The 16,142-nt window shown below is 39.7% G+C and overlaps 1 protein-coding gene across 2 annotated transcripts; it reads right to left on the bottom strand.

The window, feature by feature from the left end:
- RB195_015882 (uncharacterized protein) lies at nucleotides 1-15,040 on the bottom strand (the record flags this gene model as incomplete). 2 transcript variants are annotated; one of them, XM_064206802.1, is made up of 29 exons in its annotated part: nucleotides 1-100; nucleotides 1,338-1,462; nucleotides 1,517-1,585; nucleotides 1,645-1,738; nucleotides 1,791-1,916; nucleotides 2,313-2,410; nucleotides 2,905-2,998; nucleotides 3,575-3,703; nucleotides 3,765-3,848; nucleotides 3,928-4,021; nucleotides 4,481-4,637; nucleotides 4,705-4,777; nucleotides 4,836-4,941; nucleotides 6,175-6,232; nucleotides 6,305-6,388; nucleotides 7,311-7,412; nucleotides 7,471-7,545; nucleotides 7,657-7,720; nucleotides 7,773-7,907; nucleotides 9,286-9,425; nucleotides 9,484-9,551; nucleotides 10,160-10,250; nucleotides 10,311-10,383; nucleotides 11,433-11,581; nucleotides 11,667-11,757; nucleotides 11,810-11,902; nucleotides 12,061-12,146; nucleotides 13,002-13,111; nucleotides 14,986-15,040. In XM_064206802.1, the coding sequence occupies 29 exons, from the start codon at nucleotides 15,038-15,040 to the stop codon at nucleotides 1-3; spliced, it is 2,823 nt and encodes a 940-aa protein (XP_064062683.1). The 2 variants fall into 2 exon arrangements, with proteins under 2 accessions (XP_064062683.1, XP_064062684.1); XM_064206803.1 differs by having other exon boundaries at nucleotides 6,320-6,388.
- Between the last annotated feature and the right edge of the window lie 1,102 nt (nucleotides 15,041-16,142).

The raw sequence follows: 16,142 nt of genomic DNA, 5'->3' as shown, positions 1-16,142 counted from the left end.
TTAAACAAAATGCATACCAGGATACTCCTGATGCACACTAAGTCGTTCTTCAATTCGAATTTTCTTCAATGCATCTTCCACTGTGTCAAACTCATGATTTCTGTTAAAAAAAAATCCTTTAAAACTAACTCAAAAAGAGTACTGTATCCAAATTAATTGTAATATTAATTTATGTTTTACTGTTATGCCTACGAGGCTTTGGTGAATCTTTATTATTGGCCTGACGTTCCGACAACTTCGCCATTATCAAAGGCCCGAAAATGGTTCTAGGTCTTTGATTCTATGCATATCCCATCAAACTCCTCCTCCTTCCTTGCGAAACCTCGATATCGTTCTAAGTACACTACGCAAGAACTCCAAAAGAAAAACAAACTGTCCAGTCCTGCCGACTAGCGGGGTGGTGAACCACCACCGTGTAACAGAAATATAAATGTCGCTGGCGGTGGTATGGCTCGACGTTTAAAGGGATCCATTCGTTTTCTGACGAATGTAATGAGCTTGCAGAAAGGTTGATAATTATTAGGAGAGGATAATAGAATTCTTTGCATTCAGGGATGTAAAGAAAACAAGGCGTTTAGTTCAATTAAATGAAGGAGTCCTCAGTGGTACTCTTGAGTTCTTGAACTAAGTTAATAAAAATTATAAAGAAATATAGATTCGCTTTTTCATCGCGAGTGAAGCCAAGTTTCCAGATTTTTCAAAACGCGTAAATCGGCAGGAATAATCTTTTTATGTAAAGTAACAGCGCGTAACGAGAAATTTTACATTAACTTTGCCAGCAAATTAATTTGATGAGAAAAAAATCTATTTCCAAAGTTGCTTGAGGAATAAAATTGCGACTAGCTATCTCAACAGATAATCGTATTACCATTTCCTATTCAGTTCGTAACAGTCATAATCGAGCTCATAAAGAAAATTTAATTCTGAATAAACAAGTCCCAGCAGCAAAGAGTTGAGGGAACAGTTAGGATGTGTGCGAACCTACCATTACCCGTACCCTTTACCTTTCATCTATGCACACTACCTTGAAGTTATAATAGAGTCAAAACGAAATGAAGCACGATGCAGTTGCGTAAGCGTCTGTACTTGAAGCGGTCCGGAGCGTAGCGATTAGAATCGAGGGCACACCCAACATACTTCGCTGAAGTTCGCGACGGTCCCGCCTCGATTCCAACCGGGTTTCTCCACCGCGCCGCTTCCGCTACTGCGCCGTGCGTCACGTCGTTTTGACTCTACTATACCTGTAGAAAGGTGTAAAATAGTCTGCTAGATCCAGTTAATTATCTGTTTGAAAAAACCAAACTAAAACAAATGAGAAGAGCGTTGAAAGTTCATACCTGCACAAGGCTTTATAAACTTCTTTCGCTTTTTCGCACACGATATGAGCATAGTAAACAGGACATGGAAGTGAAACAGGAATTCGACACCTAGCGTAAAGAAAACAAAGCCGATAACACATTTCCTAAAATTGAAATCACAGTATTGCCGCTTAAAAAAATGTTTTAAAAAACAGTACGTAGATCTGGTCCGCACTAAGGCCCCATTCATCAACAACAACAGTATAGTGAGCTGGACGTGTTGTGCCCTGAATGAATTTGCTTTTTAACTCCAAATCCTGTGTTCATAGAGAAATACTTAACCCACAATAGCACCAAATTGTGAAGCCAAGTAGAAGTCGAAGAATTTGGGTGAAACTACTGTATTGTCCACAACGGTTCCAGATGGTACATTCACGTACCTGAGACAACGGAATCATACTATTCACTGCCACAACAACAAAAAAATCTCACGTTTCCTTTCCTTGCTCATCCTTTGCTGGTTGATAAAATCGCGTGAGGTGGCGCTTTTGTAGAACAATGTATGTATATGTTGGCTCCAAATCTGCATCTCCAACGGTTATTCTTTTCCACGAATCCCTTAAAATATTGGTTGCAAAAAGATAAAAATTTTGTGTTTAGCATTGACCGGTCTCCCTAGGATGCGTCAATGCAATCGACTTCAATTCAGAGTCGTTTGAAGTTTGCGAACGTGTGTACGAGGTCTAAACAGTGAGTTGGAGCCTCGGCAAAGACCTGCCTATGAATCGGTTTCCCTATCCTTCCAGAAAAGTCTGGTAGCAATTTATTGACCCAGCAGGAATGAGAGATTTGTTGTCGCTGGATGGTTTCGAACTTCATCGCCATTCATTTATATTCAAAAGAAAAAAATTATGATAAACTATAAGTAACGCTGGCAGAAGCGCAATTCATATAACGTTCGAATAAAGCGAAGTGTTCAGAGTGGAAAAGTAAACAAGCAGAAGATAATCCTACCTGATGCATTTCAGCTCTAAGAAAGTAGTGCGCAACATTTCTGAATCACTGACACCATCTCGAAACAAAACAATATGGCGAGGCCATACACCCGTGCGCTTGAAAACATGAGAGGTTAAGTTTAGCAGTGAAGACAAAAAAGAACTAAAAACAATTTACGTAGTTTTCCTTCATGCATCTTGATCTAATAAATAACTAAGATCTAACAATATGGCCAGGTACAGTACCTATGTAATTAAACAAAAATGAAGTTAGGATGTAAATCGGTTCGGATATTCACGCTGCAACTCCAAATATGGATCTAACACCATCACGGATGGTAGAAAAATAATAAAAGTTCGCAGTGAAAATGTGAAAAATGAATGCGTTGGAAGCATTGTTTGATCAGATTTTTGTTTTGGACACATATCGACGTGTCTATTGGAGCCCCTCAGAAACAGTCAGTTATTTTCAAAGACGCTTTTGATAACTATCACAGAACTCTTATCAAAAAAATTAGGAAATTACGCAAAAGAATATCGCTTTAGCACCGATAACTGTGGCGAATATGAGTGGAGTAAAATATCAATGTTTATTCCTCCCAACAACGAACCTCACGAAATTTCGTCATAAGCCGGATAAATTGTCCTTGAAAGCGCTCAACAGTCTCTCCGGGCTTCATTTGGGCAACGATCTCATTCGCATATCTGTAATAGAACTAAATAATTTTTCACCCAAATAATCAACTCAACAACATGTGCAATTAGCCGGCAAAAGGAAACATACACAGAACGAAAAACCCTTTGATTTCTTAGTTCTCAGTGGAGCTATACCATTTAAGAGGAACTTAATAAAGGAGTATGGAGCCCTACATACTCCTTTATCAAGTTCCTCTCAAATGGCTTTTTTTCTAAGCGTTTTTTTTTCAAAAAATTGATGATTGAAGAATGACGAAGATACACATGAGAAATGACATAGTAAAACCGCAGCTGAACAGCGATAAGAGAACAAAGTCCTTTCCGTCAAAATCATAACAAAAAACCACCCTTCATCTTTATAAACTGGAATTGGCCTTGGAAAACACTCTCTAATAGGTAAACAAATGGTTGCACTTTTTTCTCAAAACTATAAACAGCTGTCGCGAATCAACACTAACATTTCTCGACAGAAATAGTCAAAATTTTGATGCGTTCATTGTTTAACTTTAACAAAAAAAAAAAACTATTTTGTGATCTGTGCATATTCCCGTCAATCTTCTAGAAACAATAGCATAGATAGCTTACCTAGTAGCGGCCAAATCAAAGCTCGCCACCATACACGCAATCGAAATATCTATCCCACTATCGCTGGTTGGATGCGTAACATCTATCCCAACGAACATCACAGCATCCTTCGATGAAACCTCTGCTGTTCTGAAATAGCCTTGACTTTTCGTGACAAGATGCATCACTGAATTCAGCAAGTGGAAAATACCCCGATTGGACGTCTAGAACAACAGCTTGATTAACTCCGCCCAATTTGGCATTGATCTTCAAGGCAATGTTGTAGTAGACGGTCCTGAATGAATGTAGGTTCAGAATGTAAACCTGAAATTTTCTCGCTGTGAGCAGGAACATCACTAAACAATAGATCTTACTTTTTCTTTGCAGCAATGGCGTTACTCACAGTGGAAGCATCTACCACCTGGCTGGCGATGCCATATTTATTGTCGCAAACAGCTTTTATCAAACCTTTAAAAAGGCAAATTGCAAGAACAAAAATACAGAAATATGAAACTGCAGCTGTAGAGTAATTTTTCACAAATAATTACTTTATTCTGCAAATTATCCTCCACCCTTACTAAGAATAGGGATATTTTGGCGTGCTTACGGAATTCAACAGTCGGAGCCTGTTAGGCGTCTCATCACTGCTCTATTTTTATAAGAATAGGTTCACTTTGGTTTTTTTTCACTCTACGTTTACGAAATTGAGTAAGATTTGAGTTCGTACCGTCTCTAAGCCACGAGTAAGATACGAATATGACATACGAATTTGAAAACAACACTGCTACAAAGAAAAATTGAGTAAAATTAGATATTCTCAGAAAACAACAATGGGATTCTATACGAAATTTTGTTTTAAACTGCTGTTCTGGACAGAAAATTTCGTTACCAAACAGGGCTGAAGATAGAAATAGAGAAAACACTTACCGTAATTCCCTTCAAGGTGATCGTGCGTATCTGTGCGATCGTTTATAATAAGTAATAAAAGGATCTTTCGTTGTGAACCATTCTGTAGAGCAAGGAAACAGTTTCTAGCGCTCTCAACACGTTCTTCAAATTTATCAGCTGTGGTACTTTCAAAGATCTTAAAACAAAATTATTTATTCAATGTCTTTGCAGACACCTCATAAAAATCCTTGTGGTTTTCTAACCTGAATAAGTGGCTGAGATGCAACGTTCAAACCACGTTCACGGCATTTTTCCATTAAATCATTGAAAAATAATCTACAACAAAAAAAAAACTCAACCCGAAAGTACGTCTAGAACTACGGTAAAAACTTGCATGACCGAATCTCGATCGCAAACGTTTCTACATTCCACATCAGAACCAATTCCTGCTTCTCTCGCCATAATAATAATTACGCAATGAAGTTCACCGTCGGGAGGCTCTGGAAGAGAATTATTTCATTTTGGACCCGTTCGGGTCTAAACGGATTTTCTAACAATATCTTGGAAAAGGAGAAATTCCTATTCACGGTTTTAATATCAAGTTTCAAAGGCAATGCAACACCAAAAGTGACTGGATGCATACGTGCTGCATTTCTGATTTTCGTTGCAGGAAAGTTTTCTTTTCAACGATAAGAGATAGCAAATTTGTTTTATCAAATAAAAAGAAGCAAATTCTTGAGTATTTCTCTAAGAGGAGCTCATACTGGAAAAGATCGCATGAAAAGTCAACTAAACATTCCATCAAGGTTTGAAAGAAGCAGCAAGGGAAAGAAGAACAAATCAGGTCACTGACAATCATTTGCAAGACACTTTCCCATAATTTTCATCCAGCCGGTCACCGCACTACGGCCACAGCCGCAACACGACCATTTGGTGCCTTGCCACGTTTTCGAGGAAGAAATCCAAAAATAAAATAAAACAGAAGCAAAATGCAGCATCAAAATGGCGGTAATCGAACGCTCGCTGAAACGTGCAGAGATAAATGAAATGAACATTATAACTGTATCAGTGCTTTCACACTCTGTTTGAATGTGAAAGCAAACTTAGGCAACACAGTTTGAAAGCGCAAAGAGATTAAATGTCGAAAATCCTTCTAACCTCCTAAGCAAAAAAAAATCCATTTCATTCTGATCTGCTATTTCGAACTGTCGAAACTTCGAGTAAGTAACATTGCTTCGATTGTTCAAATTTTGAAGCAAAAAAGAATCTCGGAAAGATGGACTCCTAGTATTTGCTCACTCGATTGTCAAAATAGCGATTCTACTTCTGTTTTTCGAATTAGCTAGGAAACCTTTACATGCACCTTCCCGTATGCAAACTCCTTGTAACCGCCCCTCATCTCAGTTTAATCACAAATTCAACTAACAAAAAAGCTTTAGTTTGATAAAACAATGCGTTCCACCTAGTAAGAGCTCACCCGGAAATGCCCCAAAAAGGTGAAAAACGGAGGTATACTGAAATAAAAGAAACCACTTTCTGAAGTTAATTCCACAAATAACTAAACCATTAGGTTTCTGAATGTAAATAAAATGTTCCGTTACGACTCTTTGAAAGGAATACAGGGTAGGAGAGTCAAGTGGAAAACTATCGAAGTAAACAAGTTAGGATTTAAAGGGAAAGCCAACTACTTGTTCGTTGATGGATTATTTTAGAGTGTGGACTAAACTGCTTACCATTGAGTTCTTTCCGTTTTATTGCTCTTTGCTCTGTCATAGGAACACTGTTTCTTTCCTGAAAAATTAAAGTTAAAATAGCATCACTAAGACTCGGTCGGTTTAAAAAAATAACAAAATTTAAGTCTACGAAAATTTTCCGTGCTTTGTCTATAACAGTTGGAGCATTCAGTACAAGTCCGTTGCAACCAATCATCTCCGGAGCAATGTCAAACTGAAACGTAAGCAGAAATTCTGAGGTCTTGGCTTTCAAAAAAAAAAAATTATTTCATGGCACTTTTTCACAAATGAAGAACATTGCTTACTTCAACCTCTAGAGAAAGAAAAAAAAACAGAAACAGAAAGAGAAATAGGAATTAGACATATCACCAAAGAGTGTACAGTAAGAATAAAAAGTATGTCACCTTGTCAATGCGAATTATCTCACAAAACACAAAACAAAGAAAGGGCTGAAAAAAATACTAAACTTACACAAACCTTCAGAAACGAATTCAGGCAAAAACTTTTTGAGTTTAAAAAAAACAACAAAAAACATATTTAGTTTGTGAAATCTACAAGACAAAAGGGTATTTTGACGAAAAAAGACTCGATAAGTGCCGGTTACACCTCAAAAGGAAGCGGTGAGAAGTGCAACCTATGGTCTTTCTTGTGGATGTAAATTCATGGCGATTTTTTGGATTACGAAACATATCCAGCTTCTTATTTAAAAATGCTGTCATGTGTTTACTGTTTACTGTTTCATACACTTTCAGGAAGCAGTGTCAAATAACGTTAAAACGATAAAATAAAACATCGAAAACGCTGACCAATCTCTCTTGAATACCTCAACGCTTTTGACTTCAACTTAGAATCGTCATAATTTTGTATATTTTGCCTACATGTGCAACGATTTCACGACAGGACCCAGCTGCTCTGTCAAGGCAGCACCTTTATCTTTTTGAATAAGTTTCGTATCAAGCTATGGACTCCGGAAGAATAAAACGCTTGGTTGGCTTAGGACAGTTAAGAACCAAACAACAAATGCAAATATATGAACTGGGTTGACGCGTTGAAGTTGCACCACGGCGGCACTACTGGCGGTACTACTCGAGTAATGATTTGTCCAAAAAACAAAACTCAAAAACATGTGCACCTACCATGAAATTATGCACAAAATTAACGTTTCTGCTGTCGAATTCCATCATATCGAATAATTGGTCAGTGAGTCTTTTGTGAACTGAAGGCGATCGACACACGCCCTATTGAAAAAAAAGAAGTACTGAAACAAAGAAGTTGAGGTAGAATCACGAGAGTTACCTTGATAAATTTAGTTCGCATAAAATTGCCCATCATTTTCGTGTATCTTTGAGGTTTTTCGTGGATAAACAATACCTGGAGGGAACGAAAACATACAACGTTTAGTTTGTTCCAAGTCGATTTTATGCATATGGAGCTGGCGCTCCTAGTCACATATGAAACACATAAAAGAGAAAATCAACTGACCTCCATTGGTAATAAAAAAATCTTTGGGCCAGCACGCACTTTACATAATGGCAGCTGAGGAAACCTAAAAATGATTATTACATTCCTAACCTTTAAGGATAGATTGTAACACGCACTCAAGCGTACTACTCAAACAATAATATATATGGTCCATAGTCGTCCCACCACCGGGCATTCTATAGTTGCGTGCAGTGAATCCGGCCACTTCTTCAAATATTAGGTGCCGCTCTCCAAAGCGATAGGAGCCATCTCTATAAGTAAAAGAGGAGTTTGTTTGTTTAATGGTGATAGGCTATGATGAAAGGCATATAACTCCTCAAAAATATCGTCTACTGGAAAAGGTCAGCATTGCCAGATATCGAATGAAAATAAAAACGAGCTCTAACGCTTTTTTTCTATTCATAGCTCCTTCAATGCGCCCCAAACACCACTTAGCAGTTTTCAATAACTTCTTTATCGTGAAAAAGAGCAGAGGGGTGACGTCCATTCTCTTATGATACAGTACTAAACACCTAATCCGAATCGATTTCCAGTGTTCTACTGGACAGTGAACAACTCAACAATAATCTGGCACCATTGTTCACACTGTATCGCCAGCCGAAAATCGAAGAGACTTTCGTTGCAGATCAACTAAACATGCAATATGTTGATGGCCATTGTGTTTGGATACAATTCAATTCTGCGGTATTCCGAATATCTGTGCTGCCGGGTCAAACGGCTGCGACTGATGCAGCGCGGAGACGGTAGCGGCTGGCATTGGGAGGGACCATCGTTGGCTTCACGTGGTTGCTGCGATGAATGGTCCTGGCGAGTTTCCCACCTCACAGGATCACTACGCTACATCGCGCCGCTCACGCAACTCCATTGAGCTTCAGGTCATTTTGGTACCACTATATCCTTACACAGTCCACTGCTGCGCAAATAATTATACTCCGATCGAACCTAACTGAAGCTAAATGCAGTAGCGTAAGCGGCTGCGGCTGAAGAAGGCCGGTTGCGTTCGAGGCGCGACTCCAGCTAGCTCCACTCATCGCTGCGATCCGATTGAAACTAGTGAGAATACTTCTGGATTCCAATCGCTAAGTCACACCGCGCTGCTTTGAGCGCACCCGCTCATAAAACTCCACCGGACCTCAGATTGCTTTACCCGAATATACTTCCGCCATACGTTACCAATCCCCACAATCTGTTCTGTAGCCAGTAAGCTAAATGTTATTGTAGAGGTAGAATAAAGCTATTCTTATGAGCATACCCTTGGATTTATGGTGAAGTTTTGAAATTCTTATTACTGAGAAAACAGCGTATCGAAAGAAACGAAATCTCTAATATAAGTCCATATTCTTCAAATAACTATAGTACAAATAAAAGTATCTGAAGCCTGGTGCAGTTGCACAATCTTCACTTCAAGACTTTGCCCCATTAACAACACTGTGACCGTCGCTCCCTTCATCGCCCGACACTCATTTCTCAAACTAGTCGTGTGGTTTTCACATGTGTGCATGTGAAAAGATAGCCAAAAAAATATCAAGTTACCTTTACCGGTAATTTCGATAACTGTTTGTTGCTGACTTGCAGTTTTCGTCTAAAGAAGATTTACAAGCTTGCAGCTATCTATCAGTTGAACAGTACCTATCGCGTATTAAGAATCTATCCGTTTTCAGTCGAACTCCTTTCAGACGATCTGTCATACGCGTTCTTTGTATTTCGTTCATACCCATCCCCTTAAGAGTGTTCCTCCAGGTTTCTCTTTTTTTTCCAAGCAAATTCAGCTGCAATGAAAGTTATTTAAAATGACATATTTAAATCATGTAACATTCAACATCATACCTCTTCTAAAACTTCACAGTAAAAAGTAATTATGTCCATTTTCAGCTCATAGAATAATCGGTTCACCACTAAAAAACTAACAAATAAATACATTTCCGCTATGAACCCTTGATCACTGTTCCTTGCACAATTCCATACACCATGGCAACTATATGAAAAGCTCGGTGAGTAAAAATTTGCTCAGCTATAGATAGTTTGTCTTCTTTTATTTTCCTATTAGTTCCTAGATTTGAAATAGCCTTTCAGTAAACTTCAACTCCTCCCGTTTTTTTAAAGTACCTCTTGAAAAGCCAATATATGTTTGCGGTCGGCAATCTGAGCGCAAATCTAGAAAACTAGTGGTTGGTGACATTTTGGGAGAAATTATCTAACATTAAATAATACATGTATAATACATAATCGCAGTCTAATGAAACGGCTAGAAACTTCTTGTTCTCTCAAGTAATTCCTCTGTGATTAAGGTTTCCAAACAACTACATAAAACCTGGAGGTCAGGTCTTCTAGCGCCAGTCAGTGAACTACAATAATTGCGCTCAGCTTGAACGTTGGAGACATATGACTGATATTCATCATAATCGTATACATATAAATTTGTATGCGTATGTGTATATTTTATGAAGTTAAGTAGAACCTAATTTTTTTCAAACAACGAGGGTTAAAACAACTTAGAACTAACGTCCAAAAGCAAGAGCAGGACTCGAATTCTGTAACGTTTTTACGGAAGCATAAACGCCAAGCCATGCTCGAACACCTGGTCCAACAATTACCTGAAAAATAACGATAAAGTGTTTCACTACTGAAAAATCAGCAAATCACTGTATTTTCACCTTTGGATCTCCCTCTTGACGTGGGATGTAATAGATGGAGCCATAGCAAACATCCCATCTATTGATGAATGCCCTTCAACTGAGACATTGATAAAAATATGTCACTCAGATAGAAATATTGTCGAGAAGAAAGGTGACGCATTATTACTATCGATCGCAGTTACTTTGTCGCTACTCTAATCAGGAATATTACTCTCTACTAGGTTGCGAAAATTTCAGATTGTTACAAAAATTCTCCTATAGTCCCAGAAGTTCGCCCTACGAAAAGTCACCCCAAAAAGCACTAATACTTAATGCATGATCACGATTACTTTAGAGACCCCATACCTGATATCATGCGAGAAGTGTGCATTTCAACAATTAATCATGTCATTAAAAATTGTTGCTAAGAAGTTTTTGACGCAGATAAAAAAACTTAACGCAAAGACCTTTTGAATACATGTTAGAGAACTAAAAATGGACTGGGAAAAAGAATACCTCCTGGTTATCCTAAAAATTCCATATCACTCTAAAGTCAATTTTAATCTTTGTTAAATAGAACTATTGGGATTGTCCATTTCCACCTCTGGTAACCATAGATGCGATAGTCGGAGCCGGTGCTCCAAACCCTTCACTTTTGAACGGTTGGGGACGGAACCTATTTCACTTTTAAACGGTTTTTGAAAATCCCCCCTTCACTTCTGAAAGGTTGGCGAGAGGACTCCCTTCACTTGAGTTGCATCCCATGCGCTAAACCCCTTCACCTGAGGAGGGTCCGGCTTCTCCCTATCGTACCTATGCTGGTAACCACTAGCAGGGTACGGCGTCCGACTGTGGCGCAATGGTTTACGGCTTTTCTCGGAGACTTCAGCATAAATTAAAGTCCGCAAACAAAAGAACGGTTACAAATCAATTAGTCGCTTCGATTCAACTCAGAGTAAACATGAATAAGAAGTCGGATTGTACAACCTGCTTAAAGCGCATGTAGTTTTGCTGGTGATGACTGGCGCATTATTAAGGTTTTAAAAACCGTCCCGTTCAGATTGTTTTAAGTCTTACCAATCGTTTTCAAAAGAATATCATACCATCATTCTTCGTGAAAGTTACCCTAATGATTACCAACAGCAAAAACTGACAACTCACATTACTGGATCTCGGCTAGGAGGAGCATATCGTGCACGTTGAGTGAAAAGACATTTAGTTAGTAATGTAGAGTAGCTGCTTTGTCGAATATCGTCGCTATCGACTTTGAAAATAAAATCTGACAGGTACTTTATCGAGACCTCAAAGTCCTTAAAAAAAGAAAAGTTTGACTGAATCAAAGCTCAATACGAACTTATGCAGGTAAGCCCGTTAAATGACAACTAAAACGCGTACGGATAAGTCGCTTGAGCGATCATCGTCCTGACATTTCACATTAAACGTACATCGTTCAGCGTTTAACTGCCAGTAATTTAAAGAAAATGCCCTACAAAGCAAAAAAATATAAGCAAAATGCAATCGTCTAACTTTTCCCTCACTTCTCGAAGTCATCAAATATGGTTTCGATGTACGGTCCAAAGACATCCTCATAATCTCTCATGCATTGCCAGAAAACCAGGCGAACTCTATCTCTAGAAAGAAAAGAGTTGTATGAGAAACAATACAGAATTGAGACCCTTTATTACAACATAACTACAACAATAAATCAAATATACGTTGAATTATATTGCTCTGCCACAAAGAGTTCATTCAGCATATAATTTCGAGAAATAACGAGAACAGGCCCCACCTAGATTTTACCACACCTCGTTTGGGGGGTTTGCCTCGTCTTCTGGGTCTCTCCAGCTTTTGAATGCCCACTTCATACAAATGCACCTAAATGATATTTGATATAGGACACTTTGTTTATGATTCATGTTGGACGTTCGATATATGCTATATACTATATAAGCTAATAATACGGAAGAATATAAATACACCATTCCTTTTTGCATCTATTAGTTAGCGTGCATTATGTACAAGGTTGTAGCGCAGTCGGTAAGAGGTTCCACTGTGTCTGCACGATCGAAGGTTCGACATTACCTTAGTACCAACCAAGCCTCTCTCATCCCTCCGGGGTCGATAAATTCGCACCAAGCTTGTCTGAGAGGATAATAACACTCTTTTAATACATCGGCTAGTCATTCTATACGCTAGACACACGTTCGTAAATCCCAAATGACTCTGAATTGAAGTGAACGCGTTGGCGCATCCCATGCGGTTTAGTTAACGCCAGACAGTATTTTATATCCACTTGGTTCATGTTGAAGAATTTGACTTTGTTGAAGATAAGAAAAAAAGAGGTGTTTTGTTCGCTCAGTCAAGCATGAATTGCTTTGGAGTAAAACTTTTTTAAAAAAGGACATTAAAAGTATACGAAATTCGAAAATACAGGCACAGGAGATCCTAGAAATCTTCTGAAGAGAGAATGGAAGTGAACAAACTTGAAGAAGAAAATACATTTAAAGAAACGTCAAAAGATTTATTTGGTTCAGCGCGCTATCAAAACACACCAGAACAGTGATTATTTTATTAAAAAAAAATAAGATGTACGGATAAGAAATAACACAACAAAATTTTATTTCTAAACAGAAAAATAAGAAATCTAACTTCAGTCGCGTGCCAGAACATCAAAACTCGCCTTAAAATCCCTTCGATTCTTCCTCTTGAGAAATACAGATAAGGACTCACTTTCCTTCCCTCAAGACGGCAGTTCAACCGATACCAATTCACCACCAACTGGATGCGGTCTCCTGAGGTACCCTGACCAGGCCGACTATAGATAGGGCAGACTTCACCTCCTTCCTGGATGAGTTCTTGTTATTTGGTGTAATTATTTTATGAACGAATCTCCTAATCTTCAAAGGCTGACGTAAGTTCATCGGTCATAATAATAATCAATAATCGTGATCAGGCACTGCACGTTGTGTCCGCTACATATAGTAAGGTCAAAACGACATGAAGTACGGTGTAGTTGCGTAAGCGGCTCGAAACCGTGCGGTGGAGCGTAGCGGTTACGGATCGTGGTAGGACCCTTGCTAGCACCACTTCGGTGTGGTTCGCGGTGATTACACCTCGATTACAGCGCTTTATCCACCCCGCTTCGAGCGCAGCCGCTTACGCAACTGCACCGTACTCACTATAGTAATTGTTTTTAATTTTATAGAACACGTAGACGGCAATCTCATGGATGCTGCTGATGAGCTACGTCAAGGAGGTCACATCACCCATATAGTTAATGACGAAAATACGCTAATCATGAGTACATTCGGGTCAAAATGATCTTAAGCCAGATACTGGTACAGCTCGAGATGATCGAGATGGGACCTTCGTTCATCACTGCAGTCTCCTGCATTAGACAAGGGTCCCGTCACGTCAGCAGCTAGTTCCACCGCGCCACTTTAAGCCCAGTCGCTCACCCGATTGAGCTGTGTTCCAGGTCCCTCTGAATCAGCTGGTTTACCTAAGTAAAGAGGATGTACTTATGTTGCTCCGAAAACCCGCAACGTCATCGATAGCCTTAGGTAATCGTGTTATCACTGCAGAACGTGAGCGATGAGAGAAAATAAGGTCAAGTACAACCCTGGACGGGCTGACGTGTTATAGTCAGATTAAGGCGACCTCAAGCACAATACAGTTGTGGAACCGGCTGCTCTGGAAGCGGTGCGGTGGAGTGTAGCAGTTAGAATAACTGGACAAATGCCAGCACCACTCATCGCTGTAGTTCGCGATTCGAGGTCCCACCCGATCCCAACCGCTACGCCCCACCGCGCCGCTTCGAGCGTAACCGCCTACGGAATTACATCGTGATTCAGAACGTTTTGAATCAGCTATAAACTAAGTATAGCAAGATTTGGTTGCCGATGAACGTCGAGCCTGCCCAGAACAACAGAAGTACGAGCGTCTATGAATATATCAGGTGTACAATTTATAATATTCCAAAATGTTGGGTTTCCTCTCTTATGTTAATTTTAATAGTACAATTTGGTTTACTTGATTTCATAAAATGATAGTACATATACCTGTAGGAAGCGGTTTACTTCATTTAAATTCAGAGCACTTAGGAGAGTTATTTGCGACAACAGTGAAACAATCGAAGGTATATTCGGCTCCAAATGACATAAAACTCAGAATTGCGTAAACAGCTGCGTTCGAAGCGGTGCGGTGGAGTGATTCGGTTAGAACGAGTGGACCTTTGCTAAGACCGCTCATCGCCGCTGTTCACGATGTTCCCACCCCGATTCCAACCGTTAACTGCTCCTCGACGCATCGAGCGCAGCTGATTACGCAAATGCACTGGGCTTCATATCGTGTTAATCCTACTATAAATAGTGGAATGCTGTACGACCGGTTACTTTTGGTATGCAGAGACTGCATCGTTTCAAGATAACTTGTCTCTTTTCACTATTTTTGGACTGAGAATTTTTATGGCAGACCTGCCTTGTCAGATTCAACGTGAAAGCCGAACCGAACCGTGGCCGACCGACCATATTCTGCACCTATTTCTTCAGGTCCGCCCTCTTTCTGAACTGCACTGAGCAGACTATGACTGATCCTTTCAACGTTCTCCAAAGTTCACTTCTATCGATCAGAGTTTAAGCGCAGAGTTTAAGCCGATGGTGATGCAGCGATCTACAGAACTACAGCCGAGACAAAGACTGCACACAGGATAAACCCGCCTTTGAATGAGCAGGTCCTGCTGAGAGTTGCTGAGCCGAAGAAGAAGCCATGAAATTGTATGGTTAATGTGAAGATCTGAAAATGATCGATCATTCTGAAGAAGTGGTTGTCATTTCATACTTCCTTTTTACTAGTAAGTTTGAAGATTTGAAGAGAAAACATAGAACTTGTATATAAATATATAAATATATAAATGTACACATAAGAGTGATGGCTTGAAAAAGTAATCTAATATGTGTGTAGATCTATGAAATTCCAGCCGGCAGCGTGTCACGAAATTGACGTGGGGCGGAAACTCCAGCGAAAAAGTAGAGTTCGCGTTGTAAATTACGGAAGCGACCGTCGCTCCGTTTATCTTCCACTAATCGTCGTAAAAAAAGTGGCGTGAGAACCGCTTTCTTTGCTACGAGGTAAGTTCTAACGCGCCGCCTTTGTGCACGTGAGAGAGCTCGAAGAGTAATGACGTCTTCTTACCTGTGTAATCAAGTAGAATCAACGAATAAGCTGCCGAAAGAACCGGACCGTGTACGAAGCTGCGCGTTCTAACGTACTTCGTAGCAACTAAAGTGATTCCCACGCCGTTCTTTAGGAAGACTAGGGGAATTGAGCGGGACCACGTTCATTACTGTTGTCTGCGACCCGAACTCTGCGTTTTCCCTAGGGTTTCCGTGCCACATCAATTTTGTGACATGCTGCCTTTAATGAGATCTAAGCAGGCAGTAAAAGTAAAGCTTGCTGTTTGATTCCCACATAAAAGAATGAGCATGTCGAAATTAACGCAATTCGTGGTTAAAATTCGGTTTGAACTCGAATTTGAGCCGTGGGATTAATTCAGAGACCCGCGAGGACAGTAAGAATGCGACACTTGTTGGATTTCTACCTTTCCTGTCATCTACAAGGATCCTGATACCACTTTACTTCATTCGCCACCGCTACATGAACTACCGAAGGAGCGACATCGTTAGGAACTTTGAGAGTGTTTAGCTTAGTTGAGATGAACTTTGCAATAGGACCAGTGACCTACAAGACTTGCTAATCTTCAAGATAAACAAGTATTGGATACTAATGTCTAAAAAGACTCAGTACGGACTATAGATCCTCGCAGATCACGCAGATGAAAGTATGAAAGGATGACCAATAGTATGACTGGCA

This window comes from Necator americanus, chromosome V (assembly GCF_031761385.1).
Source record: "Necator americanus strain Aroian chromosome V, whole genome shotgun sequence".
Lineage (NCBI taxonomy): Eukaryota > Metazoa > Nematoda > Chromadorea > Rhabditida > Ancylostomatidae > Necator > Necator americanus.
The sequence above is the reverse complement of the archived record's forward strand: the minus strand, read 5'-3'. Positions and strand labels throughout refer to the sequence as shown.